This window comes from Bombyx mandarina, chromosome 16 (assembly GCF_030267445.1).
Source record: "Bombyx mandarina strain Sakado chromosome 16, ASM3026744v2".
Lineage (NCBI taxonomy): Eukaryota > Metazoa > Arthropoda > Insecta > Lepidoptera > Bombycidae > Bombyx > Bombyx mandarina.
In genome coordinates this window covers 10,798,696-10,818,364 of record NC_143222.1, presented here as the reverse complement: position 1 = coordinate 10,818,364, position 19,669 = coordinate 10,798,696, and the positions used below count along the sequence as shown (strand labels likewise).

Below are 19,669 nucleotides of genomic sequence, written 5' to 3'. Positions count from 1 at the left end.
GCACCAGTGACCATCGGGTATGCTCATCTACTTACACAGCACACAAATTAAATCTGGGATCTCAAAATAAGTAGAAAAACTATACACCTTTCAAATTAATATTTTTATTTTATAACATCATAAATTCTATTAATAAATATTTAATTAATAACAATTAATATAGGTAATGAAAGCATCAATAGTATTCTAATAAAATTTGGCACGAGGAAAACATCACATACATAAATTCATTAATATCTGAATATTGTACTGGCAAGTTAATTTTGAGATTCGGTTTTCTTGAACCAATAAACACAGAATTATATACTCCTAATAATTTTTTTTTTGCATTCAGCGCGATCATTTCATTTCTGGTACTCAAATTATGAAACAGCAAAAAAAATGTCATATGAAATGAGAATTTGTGTATTTGTATTTATGCTTAATCTTATCTAAAATTTAAAGTTTACATATTATTTTAGAGATTTTTTTGTTGTTATAGTATAATATTAACGTACGTACAGCAGGTTGTATGGAACGGTTTTTTTTATTGCCCTTGTAGGCAGACGAGCATACGGCCCACCTGATGGTGAGTGGTTACCGTCGCCCATGGACTTCAGCAATGCCAGGGGCAGAGCCAAGCCGCTGCCTACCGTTAAGTACTCTCCACAAGTCTTGTTTGAAGAAGGACATGTCATAGCGCTCGGGAAACACCGTGGAGGGGAGCTCATTCCATAGCCGGATGGTACGTGGCAAAGGATCTCTGGAAACGCACTGTGGATGACCGCAGTGGCTCTAGGTAGTATGGATGAACTCTACTCCGGTGGCGGGCGGTGCAATAGTAATAACGAGATGATGGTACCATCTCAAACAATTACTCAGAGTACTCCCCATGGTGGGGCATGGTTTTAAGAAATGACTTATTTTTCACATATTTAACCAGTATTCAATTGTATAATATGATTGACTTAACCAAAGTTGCATCTTACATTACCTTAATATTAGAATACAAGAGTAGTTTTGTTACAAAAATAATAATGATTTTAATCAGAAAACTCAACCATCAGCACTTAGTAACTGAGGCGTCACAAAAGAAACCTTTCACATTCTAGTAAATTATTTTATTTATAAACAAATTCACTCACACTTTCTTGAACAAAATTACCATAAATAGAATTTTTTTTTTTTGCTTAGCTGGGTGGACAAGCTCACAGCCCACCTGGTGTTAAGTGGTTACTGGAGCCCATAGACATTTACGACGTAAATGCGCCACCCACCTTGAGATATAAGTTCTAAGATCTCAGTATCTCTCTACAACGGCTGCCCCACCCTTCAAACCGAAACGCATTACTGCTTCACGGCAGAAATAGGCAGGGAGGTGATACCTACCCGCGCGGACTCACAAGAGGTCCTACCACCAGTAATTTTGAAGCACAATTTCGTTTCATATTAATATAGTTTAGTTGGACGAATGGCTTTTAACCAGAAATATACATCTTACTTATTAATAATAAATAAACTAATTGCCTTATCTTCTTAGGATTGTAAGCTGTTTGCTTGATTTCGCCGACGGAAACTGTTAGTTATAAAATATATTTTTATTGCCCCTGTAGGCAGACGTGCATACGGCCTATCTGATGGAGAGTGGTTACTGTCTTAAATAAAAAATTAATATAGTTAATTAAAAATACGTTGAAGATATTTCGGAACGCATGCTAGCAATTATGACAAAACACAAGCAGTGGAACCAACATGAATTCTTGCTAAGCAATAGGACGGAATACATTTTCGACTTTTTCACCAATATTACATTATTAATTTCTTAAAAATTAAGACTATATGTGTGTGTATAAGAATGTTTTTAACCTCTGTTCAAATAGATTCGGAAAATATGTATTTATATAAAAGTTTTTTGCGACTTCCAGCGTTTTTAAGACTTTCTTTTTATATGAATACCGCGTCTTGTTCTTTGTTCAAGCTCTTAATAAAATAATGCGAAAATAAATATATATCTGATTATTGAATGGAAAAACATGTCTCATTATTTTCGTATTTCTAAATGATTGAGAATACAATGGTTTTGTTATGAATACCTTATTGTGTAAGTACTCGAATTTGAATATGGTTTCAATGGGACGGTTCGTAAAATCAAACTACCCATTATTATCGTCCTTTAGTATTCGGTGGCTTTGGGAGGAGTCGGGTTTCTTTTTCTTTGTCCATTTATTGGATATTGAGCATCATTAAGCTAACAGATAGACCACGATTTGGATATGTGTTGTTCACTTTGGATTGCTTATTTATTTTTACTAGAGGTCCCGCAGTAGTCGAAATTCGACTATAATTAATTGGAATTGTAAGTTTGTACGCTATTATGATTGTATTTTATACTTCTACAATCACAAATTTCGCCACGACTACACTATAAAAAATATTAACAAAGACAAATAATATTTAATCTATTCTCAATTTGACAACAGACGTGAAGAAGAAAAGCTTGACAATAAATAGTATGCATGCGTGTGTGCGACAAATACATGGTACGTAGTGTGTGTAATGTTTTCTTTATCGATTTAATGTATCCTTTGTGCATTATTTAAAAAAAATATTAGCGTTATGCACTTCTTCTCTATATTCTCTATAAGTGTGGAAAATTTCATACTCCTCCGTGCGCGCAATTTTCGTAAAAAGGGATACAAAGTTTTTGCTTCACGTATTAATATATAGATGTCTGACACCCAAAAGAACTTACAAAAAACAATAAAAATAAAAAGAGGGAAATTAATGTTCAATAGAAATTGAAATGTGTCCTGTTCTTACAGGCAAAGAATTCGCATGCTTAAAATAGCATTGGCAAGAGATGGATTCGCAGAATTTGTAAAAGACAACTCAGTGTATTATTCTGTTGGTTCTTCGTATAAGTTTTTGCTTCACGTATTAATATATAGATTTCATTTAAAAGCGAGGGCTGAGTTTATTTCGCCTTGTTTTTATTAAGACTCTCTTTAGAAATGTTGATAACTTCATTCGTCATTCAAAACGTACGCTACGATGACATTCACTTTGAAATAAATTATTTGAATTTGTTTTCAATATACTTTACGCACAACACATTAGTTTTTTTAATAGTTTGCACATTCCTTTCCATTCATCGATAGGGGGATGCGGAGATAATATGGGTGAAACTTAAGTTACATTGCTTCCTTCTGATAACCAATGTACAGTTCTGTCAAAATACTTTAACACTTTGGCTGCGGCAAAATCGTAAACCTTCGTCTGGTGCGGCGGCGGATCGAATTGCGTCCCCAATGATATTGTCACCAATGTGTATAAGGAATTTCTCGACCCACTAGCACTAGGGTAGGTTAAATTGCTAAACTTTGCGAAAAACATACGGTATGCAATTTATAGTAGGTATATAATTGTCGGTTGTTAAATGTAACCAGAACCCCATGGCGCAAGACATCGCCCATCGGAAATGGCGTTAGATAGGACACACTCTACGGCGCAGCGGAGTCAACGCAGCATCAATCACGTTTGAGTGGCAACCGCTTGGCAGGAGAAGATCTGGTCGCCCTGTATATATTTGGCGACGCACCGTGGAGAGTGAGATGAGGACTGCCAACGCGACCTGGAGTGATGTCAAGGAGCAAGCGCAAGACAGGGTAAAGTGGAGACAGCTTGTGAGGGCCCTATGTACCAGCGGGGTACCCTAGGACTACAACAACAACAACAATTGTTGGTGTTGAACTCTTACAAACACCTAAAATAATGGGTCTGCACAGCGAGAGCGATATAGTTTTGTTCGTCCGCACTAGCTGAAAGTACCGCGGCGTTCCGATACAAGCCTTCTTCCGCAGTGATGGTGTTAATGTTATTGACATCTTGTTTCTAGTTTATAGCTCGAGCTGTGTGTTGGGTAGGTCTCACATGAGGTGGACAGACGACTTGGTAAAGCTCGCAGGAATCCAGTGGATGCGGGTTATGTTGGACCGATCATTGTTGCGAGGCTTGGCGGAGACCTATGTCCGGCAGTACACGTTTGTGATGGTGTTAACAAATGGGATGTAGGTCCTCTGAGGTTTAAGCCGCTCTCAGTGCAGATACCGCTGAGAAATCGTATTTAAATCATAAGTTATTTGGAAATTGACCTTTTTCTTTAACTGAGCGTTTGGTGAGATCTTTTCATGATTTATATTTGGTATTCAGTATATTTCCAGTTCCAAGTTTTGTTGAGGCTGTAATCGTCAGGTTTTGGACTGATTTTATCTTTAGTTGGCGTCGACGGCTGCTGGAATGGAAATAATTATGACTGTCAACAGTAAGTTGTTATAATAATATTACAAATTTATATGACAATAATCTTTTCGGAAATTATGCGTGATGACTCGAACTACTGCTTCTAGTATTACGAAATACGTTGAAACAAATAATGAAAAGACCAGTGCCGACTTCTAGTACCTTTTGACCCTTGAAATTAGAGGGTTATGGACGGACGTCAAACAAATATAACAATATGATACGTCCTTCTTCAAATGAGGTTTGAACAGAGTTCTCAGTGGTAGGTAATGGTCCTGATATTGCTAGAGTCTGAGCGAAAGTGATTAGGTGGGTCATATTCTCGCTGCCTACAAAGACAATTGAGAAGTCGATAAATATGTGGATGACTTGAGGAAATGTAGTACTACCATTGTAGCTAAAAATAGACAGAGTTACGGAGTATTGGCTTTGGTATTGACCGTTCATCAGCTGAGTTTTGGGTCTATGTGATTAATTTGGTTTAGTCATGATGCTTTGACCAAATGACGACAGATAGAGCGCGGGTCGTTTGTATATATGAGTGTACTTAATCGAGAGCCACAGAGAGGAGGCCGGTATTCAAAGCAATAACTCCCTAATCATGCTTTTTCAGTCTTACACCGTTTCCCTCCCTTGTGTTTCAAGAATTACAATTTTAAATTTGATAAGACGCTTCCACGGACCGTCTTGAGTGATTTGAATATTTTTTGTTCTTGAATACTTTTTTAAGAGACTTTCCAGAGTTGTTCAATTTTTTTTTGTTTTGCCTTTATAGTAGTACCTTTTGCTTGGCATAAATCGCCTAATCGGTATCATGTAATATGTTTTATATATTTATATTATTGAGATCATGATTGTATTTTTACTTTGTATTTTGTCTGAAAGTGGCACCTGTGACAGAGAAGTTGAAAAGTGCGGGTTTGGGATGGTATGGACATGTGACGAGACGAAATGACAATGAAGTTGGTAAAAGAGTTTTAATGACTGATGAGCTATGAATGTGGAAGGCTTTAGAAGAAGAGGTGAACCTAAGATGAAATGGATGATTGCATGAAGACGATACGTGTAAGATGGGAGTGAGCGAAGAAATGGTATATGATAGAGGAGCATGGAAGGAGAAAACATGTTGCATCGACCCCAGGTGACTCAGAGAAGGGTAGGAGAATGAAGATGTTTGTATTTTGTATTGTTAGTCATCATCATCTGAAACATTATGGGCGCGGGCAGGCCTTGGACTGGCGTTTTCGTGGCTTTATTTCACAAAATTACCACGCCTAAATTCTTGGTGTCCTGTTCGACAGCACTCAACCAGCTGAGCTTGGACCTGCCTCTACTCCTACGGTCCTCCAGCCGACCTTCCAGAAGGCACCTCGTCCATTTGCACCATTTGCTATGCCTATCTCAGGCGTCCGATATAGATGAATGTGCCGATTGCCACTAAGACCACATATTACATAGGTGGTTGTGCCGGATTATCGTCAATTCGGTATAGCCTGTGGTTATGCAGCGTTAATGGCAGTAAATATATTGCTGTAACAGAATCCCTTGGGGCTTTGGTCTGAACTATAACTTTAATGCGTATTTACGAACTATAACTTGAATACATCCTGAGATGACTTGCTAGCCCATTGGCCTACCCATAGACAAAATATCCCAAGGGCAGAAGTGTCGAATTATATGTATCCCCGCCTCTAAAAGCTAACAAGTAATCAGTAATGCATAGTGTCTTCGGGCTGTCTCCTGGCGCAGGCTCCTGGCACTGCAAATTCAAAATGTATTTGAAGAAGAAAAAAACGTACCTCACTAAACAATATTATCGCTTCTTCGTGTGTTCCATTCAGTTTCTCCTTCGATGCATTCAGACCTTCAGACGAACTTCCCGCTAATTGAGATTGAGGCTAAAACAGACAAGTTAATCTTATTCGAAGTAGAACAAAGAATATAGGAACAAAAAAAAATACATGTGTGCAATTCACACGTGGTAGAACTGAAACCTTCCAAAATTAAAATACAATTATCCTAAACATCTTAAGTATATGTAAAATTTTGTCATTAGTAAATAATTGTAAGGTAGCGCGCTCTGTGAATTAATATTTTAATTTCACGTATAATCCTAAATTAAAATTCACTACAAGAGCTTTCATACACACGTTAGTATTAAAAAATCTCACAGATGGCGCTGTATTAAATAGTATGTATATTTCTGTCTCATTCTTTGCTGGCTTCATCCTACACATTTTTGTATTTGTGTCTCTTACCTGTCGTTTTTTCCGTTGCATCCGGTTTGAAATTACAACGATTCTAAAGAAGTTTTCACTTCAAAAATAGGTCGGTAAAATTACTACCGCGATGATAGGGATTTAGTTGGTCTTAGTAAGAACCATATCTTCAACAAATGGAAATTAAAGCATACAGTGACAGAACGTACTTTCGTATCTAACTAACCTCAATATTGGTGTCAACGTGTAAAAAAAACCGTTGTAAGAATGCAATTTTGAGAATTAAATTGCCTGGAACAACAATAAACTACATTATCTCTATTTATGCATTACGATTCTCTGAATCCGTTTTTTTCCTACCTATGCTGATAGCCTTGAGATGATATTTCAGATTCGCCCTAGCGTGTAGGTGAGCTCTCGGGACTCAAACCGGAAGTGTTGCTAACACTGGCCCTAGCGAGAGCAATGGTTCGTCGAATTTACCACTGGACCGGAAACTCTACCCACTGAGAAGATCCGGCGAGAAACTCAGTAGGCTGTGTCTATGGGTTAAATTACTCGTTGAGCCCTTCGTCACAAGCGACGGGTTCGGCGAGGACGATAACTGATGCTTGAGGTACCTATAGGCATCGTTAATGGATCGGGAGGATCCGTAATGACGTGTTTACGGCGACGTCGACCTGAATCCGTGGCATATCTTGGTTTGTACTGCAGCTCGAATCAAGAAAACCGAATACAGGCCTATTTATTTATTTTATTTATTTAATATATTTTCTACACACCGCTGTTAGAAGAAACACAACAATAAGGATACAGAGTACAAGGGCACTACTTATTTCATGTTGAAATATCTTCCAGTAGGCCCGCAGAAGGTAAGAAGAATTAGGAACACAAACCAAGTGGTGCAAAAGGTGCACTTGGTAATGCCTATGTCAAACATACTCACAATATTCACAGCGTTTGACAGCTTTGTTCCTTCAGGCAATTTCTCTGGAACGGGATCTAGGTTCAAAGGTTCGTATTCGTCGGAAACCCCGCTGTCAGGGGAATCAGGAGTTTGCATTGCATTCACATAGCCCGTTCCAAGGCGGCTTTTGTGGATGCAGTAATCCCCCGTGAACGGGTTCTGGTAGGCGACCACGGTCCTAGTAGAGAAAGCAGTGAAGTGGTTAAAGGATTTTGTTATTACCATGGTCTAGAGGATAAGACGTCTGGTGCACTTGTAACGACCGATGCGACTGTGCCGGTGTTCGAATCCTGCAGGTAGGTACCAAATTTTGTAATGAAATACGGTCTGAACTTAAGTGTAATAAAAATCTAACCTACATAAAATTATAGTCAGTCGCGTTAGGGCATCTTGTGAGCCCGTGCAGTTAGGTACCACCACCTTGTCTATGTCTGCCACGAACCAGTAAAAAGGCTGGGGCGACCCTTGTAGAACTGAGACTAAGAACTTATGTATCAAAGTGGGTGGTGGCAATTACCTTGTTGATGTCCACGGGCTTCTGTATCTAGTTAACCCATGTAGGTTGTTACTCCTAATACAAGTATATACTTTTTCAAATCGAGATTCCAAATCTAGTTTGTAACTATTTTTAAACACAATGAAAATAAATGATTTGAATATATTTTTATACAAATTCGAATATTTCTTTGTGATCTCGTCCGCTCGTCTAAAAGCAATAAACAAGTTAAGAATCCTGCTTTTTTTTTTACCTACCCATGTTGATAGCTTGGGAGGCTATATCAGCCTTATCCTAGCGTGTAGGTGAGCTGTCGGAGCTCAAACTGGAGGTGTTGCTAACACTGGCCCTAGCAAGAGTAGTGCTTTACTGAATCTACCACTGGGTCGGAAACGCGACCCACTGAGAAGATCCGGTGAGAAACTCAGTGTGCTAGAAGGCTGCCGTGTCAACTTAGGTATTTATATATATTCACATTTCAATTCTCACGTTCCAATAAACTCAACGCGTCTTACCTCAACTGCTCGCAAGAATCTCCCTCGCTTTTATGAGAGAAGAGGACCTTTGTTGGTCTGAGTAGAATCTCGACCTGCCAACGAATTAATTAACAGTTCTTTTAGGATCAATTTCAGTTGATTTGCACTTCTGAGATCCGACGTATGCACGTGTGATGCATAACGAAGGAACGAACTGGTAAACAAATGTACTTAAACACGTTTAAATATATACATATACTAGCTGACCCGGCAAACGTTGTTTTGCCATATATAAGATTTCTAGGGAATTTCTAGTGTAGAAAAAAAAAAACTTATTGTAAGTGTGTAAGGATGTGGTAAATGAGTGAAAGAGGCATGTAGCGCTGTGAACGATGAGGGAATATAAAAATAACGAAAACTCATTCAACCACATAATGCTTCCTTATATTTATATATAAAAATGAATTGCTGTTCGTTAGTCTCGCTAAAATTCGAGAAGGGCTAAACCGATTTGGCTAATTTTGGTCTTGAATTATTTGTAGAAGTCCAGAGAAGGTTTAAAAGGTATAGATAAATATGAAAATGCTCGGAATTAAATAAAAATCAATTGCAATTAATTCAAAAATATTTTTCTTTTCCTTTCATGTGTCTTTTGTTTGTTTTAAGCTTATTTTATACAAAAGTTTAGGTCTTTTACTTATCGATTGAGGCACTACGAAGTCTGTCGGGTTAACTAGTAATAAAAAAAATGTCCAAAAAATAAAAAATAAAAAACGTTAGGAGTGGACAACCCTTATCACTTAGGGGTATGAAAAATAGATAGTAGCCGATTCTCAGACCTACTGAACATGCAAATAAAACTTCATAAAAATCGGTCAAACCGTTTCAGAGGAGTATGGCAACTAACATTGTGACACGTGAATTTTATATATTAGATAGATAATAGCACCCAGACAAAAGGCAAACAAATCTGTTCGTCACACAATGTTTGTCCGATGCGATAATCGAACCCGCGACCCTCGACCCAAAATTCAGGGCTGCTAACTACTACTCCACCGAGTCAGTCATATAAAAGCAATATCTAAATCATTACACTCACTTGCCCGTCGCGTTGTAGCCTATGAACTCTGTAGAAACAGTAACCGCAGGCAAATACTGTGAGGCATACCTAAAAATAATGATTAAATGAATAATAAGTTTAAAATTAAAAACAAAAAAAACACGCTTTTATCGAAAGTTCAATTAAAAAAATAGAAAATAAAAAAAAAATTGTAAAAAAAGAGTGAGGTGCATGTGTCAATAGTTATAAATACATATTTTATTGACGACGCTTGTAGCTGAAAGAAAGTATTGTACTTTTTGACGAAGCATGTTGCTGATAACTCTATTTCTGTAATCTGACGAAGCATGTTGCGGATAATAACATGTACTTTTAGGTTAGAAATATTATGTTCTTTTTTTTTAATAAATAAAGTTTGATTAATAAGAAAAAAATATATTGACAGATATGAGTAGAAAAATTATCATCTTGATAATATTTTGAGAAGCACGATTTCCTATTCAAGATTCTTTATATTAATACGTGAAGCAAAAACTTTGTATCCCTTTTTACGAAAATTGCGCGGACGGAGGAGTATGAAATTTTCCACACTTATAGAGAATATAGAAAAGAAGTGCACAATGCTAATATTTTTTTTAAATAATGCATAAAAGATACATTAAATCAATAAAGAAAACATTACACACACTACATACCATATATTTGACGCACACACGCATGCATGCTATTTATTGTCAAACTTTTGTTCTTGACGTCTGTTGTCAAATTGAAAATAGATTAAATATTGTTTGTCTTTGTTAGTATTTTTTATAATGTAGTCTTGGCGAAATTTGTGATTATAGAAGTATAAAATACAATCATAATAGTGTACAAACTTACAATTCCAATTAATTATAGTCGAATTTCGACTACTGCGGGTCCTCTAGTTCCTATAAAAGCGTGTTTTTTTAGATTTTTTAAACTATTATTTATTTTTCTATTTTTCGGTTAAGTAGTATTATTTATAAATATGAGTAGTAATCATTCATGTACATTCAAGCAAATACAACAGTTTCCAATTTGCTAAGTAAAAAAAAAAGGCGCTTAAAGGAATTTGTTGTTTTGACTGCCGAAAGTAAGTAACGGGTCTAACTGTTTAATATGTTGAATTGTCATCGGTCCTCGATAAGTACGCCAAATTTCGAGTTAATGCGACGTTTTGAAGGAGGTCAAAATCATGTTCAAAGATTCCGTTACATACCAACAATACGTATGAAGCTAATAATAGCGTAATAAAAAGCACCAAATTTCATGTTACGTATACGAATATTTATATTTCGATTTAGTTGAGAATACATCAAAATTAGCGGCTCACGAAGTATCCGGCTCAAATGACACCATCTCCCTACAGAATCTACAAATCGTTTCAATGTTGCCACACCTGTGTGACATATTAGGGAATTTTGTCTGTAATTTAATAAAGATTTATCTCAACACTTAATACTTTTTTTATTTTATTTTTATTGCCTAGAATGGTGGACGAGCTCACAGTCCATCTGGTGTTAAGTGGTTACTGGAGCTTATAGACGTCTACAACGTAAATGCGCCACCCACCTAGAGATATACGTTCTAAGGTCTCAAGTAAAAGTAGTTACAACGGCCCCGCCCTTCAATCCGAAACGCATTACTGCTTCACGGCAGAAATAGGCGGGGTGGTGGTACTACCCGTGTGGACTCACAAGACGTCCTACTAGTAATAACGCAAATTATAATTTTGCGGGTTTGATTTTTATTACACGATGTTATTTCTTCACCGTGGAAGTAAATCGTGAACATTTATTTTGTTAAATATGTATTTCATTAGAAAAATTGGTACCCGCCTGTGGGATTCGAACACCGTTGCATCGCTATATACGAATGCACCGGACGTCTTATCCTTTAGGCCACGACGACTTCAACAACAGAGACTTAGTACAATGCCTGCCCTACCCTTCAAACTGGATTGTATTACTGCATCGCGCACAAGTAAGCAATTGATGTACAGTATACATATATAACTGCAATAGGGCTCGCCCTCCCTGCCAACCGATTGTAAATGGCGATATTAAAAGGTGAAGGCAGGTGAAGACCTATTTGTATAAAAAAATATTTCATTTTAATAAGAACTGTAACTATACTTGAGACCTTCGAACTTATATCTCAAGGTGGGCGGTGGATTTACGTTGTAGATGTCTATGGGCTCCAGTAACCACTTAACACCAGGTGGGCTGTGAGCTCGTCCACCCATCTAAGCAATAAAAAAAAAAAGAAATTGACTTAGATTTCCTAATGCTACTGCACCTACTAATCATGGCCTGTAGCTAGGTGCGTCAGGCTAGGCCATGTTTGCAAGTAGCACAATCAGGAATCGGTGGTGTTCAGGGTGTGATACCATAGAATCCCACGACCACATAACGTCAGATGGGAGGTCCAATCTAATAAAAGAACTACCCTATACATCGTTTAGCTCATGGTTTTGTGAATCTCAAAGCGCTTTTTTTCTGTCTCTTAGTCTCTGTCTTTTAAGATATTGGTATTAACATTTTGAGGGAAATATTTCAATTTCAAAACCACGCGATTTTGTCATTGACGTAAATGCTGAATTTATAATCATCTTTGTTATGGTAGATAATAAACTTAGCTTGTATTTAACATACCGAGAGGTCTAGGTTGATGTTGATTATAAAACTATGTGTCGCTTCCAATCAGTCCACTTATAGACGACTTTAATATATTTCACGTTACCACGTACCATCCGGCTATGGAATGAGCTCCCCTCCACGGTGTTTCCCGAGCGCTATGACATGTCTTTCTTCAAATGAGGCTTGTGGAGAGTATTGAGCGGTAGACAGCGGCTTGGCTCTGCCCATGACATTGCTGAAGTCCATGGGCGACGGTAACCACTCACCATCAGGTGGGCCGTATGCTCGTCTGCCTACAAGGGCAATAAAAGAAAGAAAAAAAAACACTATTAACAATAACATATTGATATTTAGTAGTATTTCGATGTAGACTTACCAAAATAACCAAAAGTATAATGTCTATGTAGATTATTATCATTGTATCGGAATTACACTTCGATGCACTTCACACGCGTACACTTGTTTCCCATTTTAATGAATCATTGCAATTATCCCATAAACGTTGCTTAAACAACACGAGTGAACATTTCATAGCACGTCACGCTTTTGGTTTTTTTCACGGGAAACTCGAAATTTTGAAACTATTGGTCGTATTGCACAGCTCAGGAAAACTGATTGGTTGATTTGTACATTCGATTTCTGTCATTGGCTGATATTTTGTGCGTAACACAGGAGACCAATCGAAAACTGTGGGGATAGAGGGTGATTTTTCCCGCAGACTCTCTGTCACAGATTAGTGAAAAGTCCGTCTGCTTAAATGCCTATGTTGAATTCTCTTCTGCTTATTTTATTTCGACTATACAAAACAATAATGAAGTCAACTATTTCTCGTTGTTTTTATTTCTGATAGCAATCATTTATATCCTACTATCTTTTTACGTAATTTCCAGTCTTGTTGCTAGTAAAATACTTTACGTACCTACTTATAATGATATGAATAACTATTTTTTTCAATAGCCAATTTTCCTATTCTATCTAATCAATCGTTTTTCTAATTGGATATCTTTTGATTTATTGATGGCGTAATCGCTAACTAATTTAAAGGGCTATTCCAACGCACGGGCTTGTAGGTAGCTGATGATGCTCAACCTGAGAGATGCTAACACTAGGCCTAGCAAGAGCAGTACTAACGCTGAGCCTAGCACCTGTTTGGAATCGTCACCCACTGGAAAAATCCGGCAAGAAACTTAATGGGTTATGTCTATGGGTTAATTTACACGTTAAAATCTTCAACGACTTCGATGACGCCTGGACATGGTACTCCGAAAGCATCGAGAGTGGATCCTGAGAATTCAATAAGATTAATGAATTTTGAGCAATAAACAAAATGCTTGCAAACAATTATAAGCTTGATAAGCTGATTTTGATGGTTGTATCCCTTTTTTTTCTCGCACAGAAAAATTATCCATTATTTTGTATATTATTATGGGATGTGAAACTAACAATTTTTTATTGTATTACCCAATGACCCTTCTGTTCATTCGTCATAATCTTTGTCCAGCTCCATGAGTTGGCGCCACGGCTGTCGCGACGTCTGTCGCCTTTCGTATCATCACGACCTATATACTCGGGCAGCGCATAGAGGGTGTGTTGGTTCAATAAGAACATAATTAAACTAATCACCAAGAAACCTTCGTATGAAAATTCAAGATTCATTTAAATCGTTCCGTGATTCGCGGGCCTGTAATCTAACTCGAACTAATATTAGTAAATTAACAAAGGATCGACGCATCATTTTATTTATTAGGGGCTCGAAGGAACAACATTTGTTTTGATGTGCAATTAGGGACACCCGTTATATGATATAATTGAGATTTTTACCTTATTTGAAGGTGCGTGAGGGCATTGACTTTGTAACGTCTATGAGATTCGATGACCACTGGTCGCTGGCGCTAGTCGGATTATATACGCTCTAGCCTCAAAACCTCAGTCCACGTTACCATTCACGCAGTTGAGGATTGACTGAGCTGGCGCAAGATAGTCCAAGAGAAAGTTATTCAGAGAGGCCACGACCCTCTCAGCATTGAGGATTATTGACGCAAGGAAGAGGAGAACTAATCTTTGATTAATGTTTGACCACGTGACAGATGCAGTGGGGAATTGAAACGAATTTCCAAATACATAATATAAACTTTTATAAAATGGACTTAAAAAAAACCGTGTGTAGTTTTTACAATGCTACCACGAAGTCAACACTTCCAGACTAAAATTTTCACATAAAGAAATTTTATCTTTTAAAAGTTTTACGTTAATGTTTTAAATCAAATCAAATCAAAACAAATCAAAAGATTTTTTTTTTCAAATACATTTTTTTTTATTCAACATAAATGAATGTACATACCTACTTGTTGAACGTCAAAAGAACTACCGCCTTTTAGTTCTATGTTTAAGAAACTTAGAAAGTTAAATAAGTTTTATCGGTAGACAAGCTTACGGTCCACCTGGTCACTGATCACTTATGGACATGAGATCCAAGTATCAAGTTTTTGGTATTAGGTTTTTTTTAGCAGCGTGGCTATACCTACCCATTCTAGTCACAACGCGCGCCAATATTAGTCTTTTAGTATATAAGGTATAAGTCGATTCGGTAGAAGGATTGGCGACCGTCGTTCTACCAAGCAACAAGATTCGTCCGTGGTAGTTTCTCTGTAGTAGAAAATGATCACAGTAAGCTATACTATACTATATTATTCGTTTGCTGCTCACCAAAACAATGATTATTTCCTTTGAAAAATCAGCAGCGGTTCTCAAAAATTTGCATTCCTAATAAAAAATTTGGCGCCATTTTTTTTTCGTACAATCACGGCAGCCATTTTGTTATTCTTATCGTGAACCATTTTTTTTTTCATTTAAATTTGCTTATTGCGGTCGAAAATAATGAGGGTGCGGAGGTGTGGCGATAACTTTGACAATAACTCGGGCCTGTGACGTTAAGCCTCGGGAATACTGTGTTTATCTATGGAGGCCGAGAATACTATTTACCTTACGAATAATTATGAAAGTAACTACCTATATTTCAGTTCAGTTATTCGTCCTTTGGCCAGTGGTTGTTCAGGTAGCTTAGTTCCTGCAGACAAACAAAGCTACTTTTATTTAAAACTACTTATGGATTTGTTATCTTTTTTGTGAAAACTGTAAAGTATCTTTAAGTAGGTCTTTATTCCCGTTTGGTACACAGAAAGTAAAAGTCATTAATAAACTTTTATTATTATAGCTTCATACGTATGTACATATGGTAGTATGTATGTAATGGAAACTTTGAACATGATTTTGACCCTCACTAAAACGTGGGATAAACTCGAAATTTGCCATACTTAACATAGATCGATGAAAATATTTTACAAATAAAATGATAACGTTTTTTTTTTTACAATAAATTTAATTTATTTTTTAGTTGTGTTTACATAAAAGCGTATTAATTTCACTTTGAGAGGCGGCAAGACATGAAAACACTCTTTTCGTGGCCGCTGGGAATTAAATACCGGATCCTGTAGACCGAATGGTTAATAGTCGACGTCGCCCAAAACACCTCATTACGGATCCTACCGATTCATTAACGGTGCTTTTAGGTACCACAAGCACCGGTCACCGTCCTCGTCGAATCCGTCGCTTGCGACGAAGGGCACGGCGAGTAAATTAACCTATAGACACAGCCCACTGAGTTTCTCGCCGGATCTTCTCAGTGGGTCGCGTTTCCGATCCGGTGGTAAATTCCGCGAAGCACGGCTCTTGCTAGGGTTCGTGTTAGCAGCAAAGTCAGGTTTGAGTTCCGTGAGCTCACCTAAATGTTAGGGTGAAGCTGAAATAGCCTCTCAAGACTATCAGTATAGGCAGGAAAGAAAAAGTATTTTTTTTTACTAGTTCTACTAGTTCGGTGAATCTAGAATAACCCCTCAAGGTTATTAGAATAGGTAGGAAAAAAGGCGGCTTTGCCCCATCGCGATCGGATAAGATTAATTCTTCTATGGTATGCTAAGATATTTACTACGATTTGATTAAGATATACAAATTTTTTTTTTAAATATATTCTCAAAATTCTATTTGTTAGTTAAATACAAATACAGAGCAGCCATTGTCAGTATCCCTAATAATATTTCGATTTGAAGAAAAATATTTATTCACTTTTATGAGTTGCGCAAATTTTCTTGCATGCAAATCATGACGAAGTAGATAGGTACCTACAACACGTTTACACGAAATTCAATTGCACGAAAGGAAAATTATGTGCCTTTCACATAAACTTCGGATTTCATCTGAGCTTCGAACGCGCAAAATAAATGCCAATACGAAAATAAATCTAAATATTTCTCGAAGTGAACCGAAAATAGGTAGTGCTGTCAAGATCAGGCATTTTTCCGACTACCCTATTTTTCTTGTCTGTATATTTTATTCTGCGAGGTCATTGATCCCAACGGTTCATCCAAACTCATCTTTCAAAATATATGATCGTCGTATGATCTATTTACAACTATACTATTTATTTAAGTTACAGTTAAATTAATAACATCACGATTTCGTTTTCATCTTTATTCGATTTATAGGTAGTTGCTATGGCGGTAATTGTTCAAACGTTGAAGTCGTCGTGGCCTAAGAGATTAGACGTCCGGTGCATTCGTGTTGAGCGATGCACCTGTGTTCGAATCCCAGGCGGGTACCAATTTTTCTAATGAATTACGTACTCAACAAATGTTCACGATTGACTTCCACGGTGAAGGAATAACATCGTGTAATAAAAGTGAAACCCGCAAAAATTATAATTTGCGTAATTACTGGTGGTAGGACCTCTTGTGAGTCCGCGCGGGTAGGTACCACCGCCCTGCCTATTTCTGCCGTGAAGCAGTAATGCGTTTCGGCTTGAAGGGTGGGGCAGCCGTTGTAGCCATACTGAGATCTTAGAACTTATATCTCAAGGTGGGTGGCGCATTTACGTTGTGGATGTCCATGGGTTCCAGTAACCACTTAACATCAGGTGGGCTGTGAGCTCGTCCACCCATTTAAGCCATAAAAAAAAACGCAGGTATATATCGCGCCTTTAGAATTGAAGTGTCTTAATACAAAATTCTTATTTTTTAGTAAACGCCAAAAATAAACACTCATCCATATTACGTGCTGTTAAAAGCAAGAAAACAAACTAAGTCGCCGGTCGTTACTAGTTTTGTTAGTTTTTTTTTTCAAAACAAGTAAGTACTAGTATTTTTTTTTAATTTAAAATACTTGCGCCATGAAAGGATGTCGATGAAAGGGATTGTTTGGTGACCGCATGCTGACGTGTCCCGTTTTCACGCTGACCTGGAGTACGAAAAAACAGGAATGGCTTAACGTTAAATTTAAATGATTTTATTCAGACTGTTGTTAGTTTTAAATTGCTCGAAAAGGACTTTTTTATAGCCCGCCCAAAAGACATCAGGTTGTTAGGATCGCAACCGTGGGTGGATGATGTACTAAAAGTATCGGAGGAGGGCGGAACTGGTATTTTTTTAATCCGCTAATAATAAAAATGCGAATGAATGAAGCGCGAATAATAAGTTATTACTTTATTTAATGATCGCGTCATGATCGCGGGTAGATTCTGCTCTAACAGCCCGTGGAATAATATCGACCATAAAACCGATTGTTCTGTTCTAAAATGACATGGCGATAGAGTGTTCTAAGTTTGCTGCTGGACCATGTACGTCGGTAGAGGAATTGTTATAAAGTGAACTCGAATATATACATATAACTATACTATATATTATATATCACTATACTGACCTGGAAAGTGTCTGGCAAAAGGCAGAGAGGTCGTCCCAGAACAGTTTGGTTTCGCTCAGTAAAGCAGTACTTACAGTACTTAACAGAACAGAAGCAGTCTTGAAAATGACGGGGAAGGAGCTAGAGCAGACTACCCAAGACCGATGCAAACGGAATAATTTGATTAGAGCCCTTTGCCCCAGCAGAAGGTAATAGGAAACAAAGAAGAACAGGAATGTAGTTTAATTGGTTTAATTAAACGGCCGTCTGGTGTAGTGGTAAGTGACATGATCACTAGACAAGGGGTCACGGTTTCGAATCCCGCCAAGGGAAAATATTTGTATGATAAATATTATATGAAATGTCTTTTCCAGGGTTATGGATGTATATTATATTATATTATGTGTGTGTATAATAAAAATCTTACATTTATTGCCGTTACCTGGTACCTGTAACACAGGTTCTTTACGAACTTAGCACGGGACCAGTTAACGTGGCGTGATCGTTAGTAAATAGTTATTTATTTATAATTGAAACAAGAAGAACAATTAAACTAGAATTCGTTTCCAGTTCCTTTAGGGTCTATGATCCGCCAACAATGGGTCGTCAATCAGCGTTTTGACGACCGCGGCCGCTGCACTATTTGCGTGGAGTAATTATCACGAAGCATACTTACTCTGAGCTGAGTTTATATATGTGGTCGGCTCTAAGCAGTTTTTATTGTTAGATCTTCTTTTTTTGATTGCTCGTAGCTGCAATAGCTCACGGCCTGGTGTTCAGTGGTTAGACCAGTGATGTTTACTTACCACCTCAAGACATGAGTTCTAAATCTCAGTACAATGACTGACTCGCCCTCCAAACCAAAACGCATTACTGTTTCACCGTAGAAATAAGCAGGTTAGTAGTACCTATCCGTGCGCACTCACAAGAGGTCCTACCACCAGTGATCTGTCAAATATCTTGTGCTTTGTGATGGCTACCTATCATAAATGTATTAACAATACGATTGCTTCCCTTCAAAAGCTATTATAGTAGACTAGCGACCCGACCTCGCTTCGCTTCGGAAACTGTAATTTACTATTGATTTCTCCACTATTTAATGGACGTTATTATACATATAAACCATTCTCTTCAATCACTCTATCTATTAAAAAAAACCGTAACAAAATCCGTTGCGTAGTTTTAAATATTTAAATATATATAGGGACAGAGAAAGCGACTTTGTTTTATACTATACTAGCGACCCGCCCTCGCTTCGCTTCGGAAACATTAAAACACACATGAAACCAAAAAAATAAAATAAAATAAAAATTAAAAAAAAGTAGCCTATGTTCATCAGGGACAATGTCGGCTTCTAATGGAGAAATAATTTTTCAAATCGGTCCAGTAGTTTCGGAGCCTATTCGAAACAAACAAACAAACAAATCTTTCCTCTTTATAATTGTTTTATACTATATAGTAAAGAACAAACAATTCGACCCAAAATTAAATCATAAACGATTCAGCAATAGAACTCGAACAATCAAACTTTACAAAGAGCGCGGTCCGAAGTCATGATAATTCCTGAAGCCGTTCCAACCTGGAAACCACAAAAGAAAAGTCGTTTTTAACTCATTCTCGATTCCAAACATTCCCCTCGGTTTTCGTGTTCCGCATTGTATTAACGGTAATAACGATTTTATATAGCATTCTCTGGCTATATCGTCATACTGTTATTACGTTAATTTTGATGTACGGAATGCTATGTTGTTTTAAAATGAATTAATTTCATATAAAGTTTATT

At 37.3% G+C, this 19,669-nt stretch overlaps 1 protein-coding gene across 2 annotated transcripts; it reads right to left on the bottom strand.

Annotated features, from left to right (window-relative positions):
* Positions 1-132: 132 nt before the first annotated feature.
* On the bottom strand, positions 133-12,768 carry LOC114240410 (uncharacterized). Of its 2 annotated transcripts, none has more exons than XM_028170924.2 (6): positions 12,533-12,768; positions 9,536-9,604; positions 8,476-8,549; positions 7,444-7,642; positions 6,078-6,176; positions 133-4,270 (listed from the first exon to the last, which is right to left on the bottom strand). In XM_028170924.2, exons 1-6 carry the CDS (start codon positions 12,572-12,574, stop codon positions 4,172-4,174), a joined length of 582 nt encoding a protein of 193 aa, XP_028026725.1. In that variant the 5' UTR covers positions 12,575-12,768; the 3' UTR covers positions 133-4,171. The 2 variants fall into 2 exon arrangements, with proteins under 2 accessions (XP_028026725.1, XP_089589820.1); XM_089733694.1 differs by having other exon boundaries at positions 133-4,267.
* Between the last annotated feature and the right edge of the window lie 6,901 nt (positions 12,769-19,669).